This window comes from Carica papaya, chromosome 4 (genome assembly GCF_054855325.1).
Source record: "Carica papaya isolate Zhongbai chromosome 4, ASM5485532v1, whole genome shotgun sequence".
Lineage (NCBI taxonomy): Eukaryota > Viridiplantae > Streptophyta > Magnoliopsida > Brassicales > Caricaceae > Carica > Carica papaya.
The window spans coordinates 16,768,418-16,776,170 of record NC_142312.1 but is presented as its reverse complement, the minus strand read 5'-3'; the positions used below and the strand labels follow the sequence as shown (position 1 = coordinate 16,776,170).

Genomic DNA, 7,753 nt, shown 5'->3' with positions numbered 1-7,753 from the left:
TCTACAAACTTCATTTCACTTTTTTCTTTTTCTTTTCTTTTATACTTTTAATTGTTACCAATTACATATTATATTTATTATATGCAAATTCATCAAGTGTCTGTAATTCACATAGAATGCTTGAAAATAAGAACAATTCGACTCATTTGAACACAGAGGCAACTTGAGTCCCTGCAGGATTTTTCCTACGAGATTTTCTTCCTGATCTTATTTTCTAATTTTTTCTCAATTTTTATACTTAATTTATATGAGTTAGACTTAAAATAAAATAAAATAAAATAAAAACTAAATAAATAAGAAAAACCAATCAAAATAACAAAATACGTTAAATATTAAGCAGCATAAATTAATTAAGTTTAGCATAGCCAAAGACCTAAATAAGTAGGATTTCCAAATTATTTAAGCACAGTGATGGGTGGGATGTTATAGATACGGTCAGTACAAGTTCAAGGATATGCCTTTTGAAGTAATTAATGCACCTGTTGCTTTAATGGATTTTATGAATAGAGTTTTTCGGCATGCACTGGATCAATATGTAACCGTGTTCATTGATGACATCCTAGAGTTTTTTAAGAGCTCGAAAGAACATATAGTCCATTTACCTTGGGTATTGGAAACCCTTCGCCGGAACCATCTGTATGTTAAGTTTAGCAAGATCGAGTCTCTTTCCTTGGCCATGTGATTTCGGGTGAAGGAGTTTCTATGGATTCATCCAAAGTTAAAACAGTGATAAACTTGAACTCGCCAACAAATATCGCTGAGGTACATAGTTTCCTTAGTTAAGCAGGTTATTACCGGTGATTCATTGATGGGTTCTCCAAGATTGCAGCTCTATTGACCCATCTCACCAAGAAGAGTGTACCTTTTATTTGGGATTACGAATGTAATGAAGGTTTTGCTGAGTTGAAATATCATCTCAATCCTACACTAATTTTGATCCTCCTCGACAATATTGGAACATTTCTGGTTTACTTTGATTTATCTCACATAGGTTTGGGTTATATTTGATGCAGCACGGTCAGGTAGTTGCTTATAGATCCATACAATTAAAGCCCCATGAGTGCAACTAGCCCACTTACGACCTGGAGTTGGTGGCCATAGTTTTTGTCTTGAATATATGTCGTCATTATTTATACGATCAAACATTTGAAATCTACATTGACCACGAAAGTTTGAAGTATATACTTTTGCATAGGGAATTGAACATGAAAAGAGACATTGGATGGACATCCTGAATGACTACAGTTACAAGATCATCTACCACCCCAATAGAGGTAATGTAATGTTGATGCGCTTAGCCGAAAGGAGTTCGCTTTGTTGGCCCAAACAATGGCCTCAAGTTGGAAATTAGTTGATGTTATACAAGCACTCTGCCTTAACCATTATGGCAATAATGCCTACCTCACCCATATTCGAGCTTTCTCTGATCTTTTCATGAAGATTTGGGAAGCTCAATCCACTAACCCAGAGATAACCAAAAATTTGAGTAAGTTTATTTCTGATGAATTTCTTGATTTCAGGCTCGTAGATGATAAAATTTGAGTTAGTTTATTTATGATGAATTTCTTGATTTCAGGCTCGTAGATGATAGATTGTGTAGATTTTGAGATCGTATTAAGGTCCATGTCGATGTTAAGACAGATGTTCTCAAGGGTGCCCCTGCCTCTAAACTGTCCATCCACCCTAGGAGTATCAAGATGTACTGGGACCTGAGGTATCAATATTGATGGCCTGGAATGAAGAAAGATATTGCCAACTATGTCTCCCGATGCCTTGCTTACTAGTGAATTAAAGATGAATATCGGAGACATGACAGTTTGTTACAAGGCCTTCCTATTTTGGAATAGAAGTAGGAGTATGTGACCATGGATGTTGTCACTGGTCTACCCATGACCTGTTCTGGTCGCGATGCAATATCGATAATCATTGACATGTTAACCAAGATCGCCAATTTATTACCAATTAAAACCACATATTCCACCAGTAGACTACCACGTTTGTATGTAGAGGAGATCGCTTGACTTCATGGTGTTTCCTCATTCATTGTATCAAACAGAGATCCTTAGTTCACCTCTTATTTCTGGAATAACTTTCAAGAAGAACGTGGTTCGAGATTGTGCTTCAGCACTGCTTGTCATTCCCAGACCGATGGCTAGTCTGAACATGCTATGCAGACACTGGAAGACATGTTGTATGCTTTGTGTCCTTGACTTTGGTGATAACTGATATGAGTACCTTCCCTTGTGTGAATTTGCTTTTAATAACAGTTATCATTCTAGCATCGGCATGGCTCCGTATGGAGCCATGTATGGTATACCCTATCATTCTCCCACTTGTTGGAATGAAGTTCGGAACTAGTGTTATTTGAGACTTGATTACATTAAAGAGATTATCGAGAAAGTTGCTATCATTCGAAGGAACTTAGCAACTGCTTAGAGTCGTCAGAAAAGCTATGTCGATAACCGTAGAAGATCCATAGAGTTTGTTGTCACTGATCAAGTCTTCCTTAAGATCTTCCCTTATAAGGAAAAAATGCGATTTAATAAGAAGAGTAAGTTGAGCCCCCGTTATGTGGGACTATTTTAGATCATGGAACATGTTGGACCTATGACGTACAACCTTGTTCTATTCCCAGAGTTTGCGAGTCTGCATAATATTTTCTATGTGTCTATGCTCAAAAGCTACCACCCTAACCCTTCTCACATCATTCATCACCAAGAAATGCAGGTTCAAGTGGACATGACTTATGAGTAGCTCCTCGCATAAATCCTTAATTGGACCGACAAAGTTTTATGCAACAAGAGGATTCCTACGGTAAAGGTGCAATGGCAACACCACACTCCGAAAGAGGCAACATGAGAGTTGAAGTGTGAAACGTGAGAGAAGTTTCCTAACCTATTCATGATAAATTTGGGGGATAAAATTTTCTAAGGTGAGGGGAATGTAACACCCCAAAAAATTTCGTGCTTAATTTGTAACATGAAACCCTATTTATTTGGGCCCTAAGGCCATTTATTATGAATTTCGTATTTTGTATTTTAATTTTATATTTTATTTAGTTAAATAATTATTGAAATTATTTATTTTATTTTTCTCGTAGACAATTTATATTTAAAAATTAACTAAAAAAATTTCAGCGACAAAAAGAAGGAAAATGGAGGAAAATCCCGTGGGAATGCTGGCAGGAAGGATCTTGCCTGCATGGGCTCTGCGCGCAGCCAACACAGGAGATGTGCACTATGCGCACGTCCCTTCCGTGTGGGGCATGAGACGCAGTTTGCGTATGCGACCCATCGCACCAGACGAGCGCGCGTACCTTATGCACGCGGCTCTGTGCGCTCCCTGTGCGGGCATCGTCTGCATGGTAGGCCTGCACTAGGAGGTTTACGGGCAGTAGGCTTACGCGTGGTAGGACTTCAGCAAGTGACAAGCTAGGATTGCAACACTCCGCCCCATTGGGAGCCGCGCACCGCCTATGGGCGGCGTGCCGACATCGCTTGGGCAACGTGTCGCAATCATTTGGGTGTGTGCTTCCAATTTTTGTGCCATTGTCACATCGCATCGTCGATTCGTTAGTTGTCAGATCTTATTTTTTCCATTGACTTTCTCTCTCTTCAACAATTTGTGGCTTTCCAAACAAATAACACATTTATGGCTTGCCAGACCATGACTTCATCATTGCACTTGGGTAGTTAAAAATCCACATTTGCCTTAAGAGATGGAAGTTGTAACGACTTTGCGAAGTATAACACGAAAATCTGAGCATTTCATGATTTAACTAATTTTCTCTATGATCTGGCATGATGAATGTTTGATTGTCTGTATTAACGTATTGTTTTCTTAACAAATAAAAGGTTTTTATAATGTTAGATAGGTAAACGAGGAGGTTAAATGGTAAGATAAACTAATTAACTTTTAAAATCTTATAATATTAATTTAATACTATTTTTCTTACTGAGCAAATAGAATTCACTCTTTTCATGCCCCCTAGATGAGGAAGAAAGTGAGGAACCACAGGCTGACCTACCCTTGGAAGTCTATGAGGATCCCGTGGATCCACAAGTCTAAGTGCATGACTGTTCCCACACTCTGATTAGTCCAATAGTATATTGAAAGAAGTGACCCTTATGTTTTGTTTTATATTTTGCACCCACTTCTGGCCTTAGTATATGTATGTATTGGAATCATATGCATTTGTAAGGGATTTGTAATGATTTCGTCCTGCTGCATAAATTTTATCATGCACTCGTTATTCTGAATCTGTATTTGACACCCATTTGCCTTAATTAATACTTGGGATGTCACAATGGATCCACGAGACGCTTGAAGACTTCAAGGGGTAGGTCAACGATCAGTTCCTCACTATCTTCCTCATCTGGGGGGGGGCATAGAAAGCGGTTAATTCCATATACTCATTAAGAAAAGCAGTATTTAAGTAACATCATAAGATTTTAAAGGTAATTAAAGTATCATCATCACTTACCATCATGAATCATGTCAGGATTCTTTATTAATTATGAAATCGATTTAATTTAATAAAGAAAACACCAAGTCAAGTCATATTGCATCAATCAAATCAATCATGCTTAAAATAGAAAAAATTAAACAAATAATGATGTGCACTATTTTTCATTTTATTCTTCATGCGAAGTCGTTTTGACTTCCAGCTACTATGGGGAATACGGATTCCCAACTACCCATCTGGAGGGAGGGCATGGAAAAAGTGAGTTCCATATGCTCAGTAAGAAAAATAATATTAAATAACAGCATAAGATTTCAAAAGTTACTTATTTTATCTTACCATTTAACCTCCTCGTTTACCTATCAAATATTATAAAAACCATTTATTTGTTAAGAAAACGATACGTTAATATAGACAATCAAACATTCATCATGCCAGATCATAGAAAAAATTAATTAAATCATGAAATGCTCAGATTTTTGTGTCATGCTTCGCAAAGTCGTTACAACTTCCATCTCTGAGGGTATTATACAAATTTTTAACTAGCTAAGTGCAATGACCAAATCAGATACAGATACAAAAATTTACTGAGACTCATTTCTGGCTAGCCAAACTATGGTACGATCTATGACCATGACCGTACTAGCCATAGTGGTCCTAACATATATCTACAGTCACGACATTACTTAGCCATGGGTGACCCCTACAGATAGTGCGGTACCACTCCCGTCAGAGAGTACGCCGTTATCCACTGGGAGCGGTTCTTTTATGTTTTTCCAGACCTAATAGGGGAGGGAGAAATAGATATCCCAAAGGGCAAGGAGAACAGATACCCCTTAGAGATAAAAACCTTAACCAGACACTTGATGCAATATGCATGTAAATACATATACACTTCGGACCATACAGGCTTCATTCCCCCTTTTTTTTTTCTTTTATGCTTTCTACTGTTACTGATTACATATTATATTTATTACATGCAAATTCATCAAGTGTATGCAATTCACATAGCATGCTTGGAAATAAGAACAATTCGATTTATCTAAACATAGAGGCATACAAAACAGACAAAATAACAATCATATTAATTTAGTTTATCTAATAATACTCCTTAAGACATCGAAAGAAATACTAGTTCCTTACCAAAACCTTGATGTTTTCTCCTTCACCGTTCTCCTTTTTTTCTCTTATTCTCTCACTAGACTATTATATATATCTCTCTCAAAACCTTTAAAAAATAGGAGAATGGAAGTGTGAAGAGGAAGGGAAGGGGGAGGAAAATTTATAGATTGTTGGAACTGTCAAATTCACGCCAAGTAATGAAATCCAGTGAATAGAGAGGACAAAAAGATGTTCAGCACAAAAAATGAAGGAGGAGGACCTCCTCCACTAGTGGTGGCACCGCACCGCCCAAGGTAGCAACGATGCCCTGCCCGAGGTGGTAGTGCCCCGACCAGCACGCTGCAAGCTAGCTTGCAGGGGAACAAGGCCTGTTGCGCGGAATGCCCGCTTACACGTGACTGGATGCGTGCAGGTCCTAACCTCGCACTGTGCGCACGGACGGAACGTGCGCACTGTGCGCACATCCAGTGCGTGCACAGGGGACGTGTGCATTGTCGCACGTCCAGTGCATGCGGAGGGGACGTGTGCACAATGCACACAGGCAACCTAACTCCCCGCAGGATTTTTCCGACGTGATTTTCTTCCCGATTCCCCGTTTTCTGATTTTTTTCTCAATTTCATATTTAATTTAAATGAGTTAGACTTAAAATTAAAATAAAATAACTAAAAATTAAATAAATAAAAATCAACTAAAATTATGAATTACGATAAATATTAAGCAGCATAAATTAATTAAGTTTAACGCAGCCAAAAGCCCAAATAAATAGAGTTTCTAAATCCTTTTAGCACAGTGATGGACAAGGTTTTACATCCATGAACTTTTATGAATGCATAATGTCTCGCACTCTGATGAGTCCATCTTTTATAAAGGCTTGTAATTAATTTTATTTCTACCTCAGTATTTTATAAAACTCTATTATTATTTTGTAAGGAGTTGTAATTATTTGTTCTATTGTATATAATTATCTATTAGGCACTTGTAATTTATTTTTGTAAATGGCACTCTTATGCCTTAATTTGCATTTGCGATGTCAGATGCCACCTGTTCTATTTCCACAATGCCTTAAAAAGCATAATGAAGATAAGAATTTCGTTAAATTTCTTGATATATTTAAAAAATTTCACATTAATATTCCTTTTGCAGGGGCTTTTACTCAAATGCCAAGTTATGCGAAGTTTCTTAAGGAGATCCTAGCAAAGAAGAGGAGCTTGAAAGACCATGAGGCTATTATGGTCACTAAGGAATGTAGTGCCATTATTCAGAATAGGCTACGTCCTAAAGTCAAAGATCTAGAGCATTTTACTATACCTTGAAATATTGGAAATTCTAATTTTAATAAAGATCTTTGAGATCCTTGTGCTAGTGTTAACTTAATGTCTTATTATGTGTTCAAAAAACTAGGTATTGGCAAGGTAAAGCCCACAACAATGTCATTGCAATTAGCAGATAGATCGGTGAAATACCTCTTGGGAATAGTAGAGGATGTGCTAGTAAATATAGAGAACTTCATATTTCATGTCGACTTTGTGGTCTTAGACATGGAAGTTGATAGAGAAGTTACACTCATACTTGGAAGACCCTTCCTTGCAATGGGCAAAACATTAATCGATGTGCATGTCGGTAAATTAACGTTGCAAGTTGGGGATTCACAAGTAACTTTTAATATTTTTAATACCTTAAAATTTCCTTTTAACACTGATGAATGTTTTAATATTGATACAATTGATGTGTGTCCAAAAGTCTCACCAAGATAGGAAAACACCTTGATGGAAAGGAAGTTGCTAATTCAAATGAAGCGAATGGTCAAGAAAAGGATGGTGCAATATAGGAGAAGTTGGAAAAAGGTACGTACCCAAAGAAACCTTCCATTGAGGAGCCACCCAAACTTGAGCTAAAAACCTTCACACTTAAGATATGCATACTTGCGTAAGAATTCCACTTTTTCTATGATTATTTTTTATTTTTTTATATAATGAAGGGGCTTTATTATGTGTGCTTAAGAAAAGGATTAGGGCCATAGGCCGGGGTATAAATGATATAAAAGGTATTAGTCCTTCTCATTGGATGCAAAAAACTTTAATGAAAGATAACTACAAGCCTTTTATTGAGCATCAATGTAGGTTAAACCCTCATATAAAAGATATAATGAAGGTTAAAGTGATTAAACT

At 37.0% G+C, this 7,753-nt stretch overlaps 1 protein-coding gene across 1 annotated transcript; it reads left to right on the top strand.

The window, feature by feature from the left end:
* The first annotated feature begins 3,154 nt into the window (after positions 1–3,154).
* LOC148266332 (uncharacterized) lies at positions 3,155–7,339 on the top strand. Its single transcript, XM_088219087.1, has 3 exons — positions 3,155–3,281; positions 6,729–6,830; positions 6,987–7,339. The coding sequence occupies exons 1-3, from the start codon at positions 3,155–3,157 to the stop codon at positions 7,337–7,339; spliced, it is 582 nt and encodes a 193-aa protein (XP_088075213.1).
* The last annotated feature ends 414 nt before the right edge of the window (positions 7,340–7,753 follow it).

Bases quoted from the DNA above. Each gene is read 5' to 3' on its own strand.
- LOC148266332 (XM_088219087.1), top strand. From the start codon at position 3,155: ATGGAGGAAAATCCCGTGGGAATGCTGGCAGGAAGGATCTTGCCTGCA. The intron at 3,282-6,728 runs GTATGCGACCCA...TTCCTTTTGCAG, and splicing joins GGGCATGAGACGCAGTTTGC to GGGCTTTTACTCAAATGCCA. The intron at 6,831-6,986 runs GTAGTGCCATTA...TCAAAAAACTAG, and splicing joins TATTATGGTCACTAAGGAAT to GTATTGGCAAGGTAAAGCCC.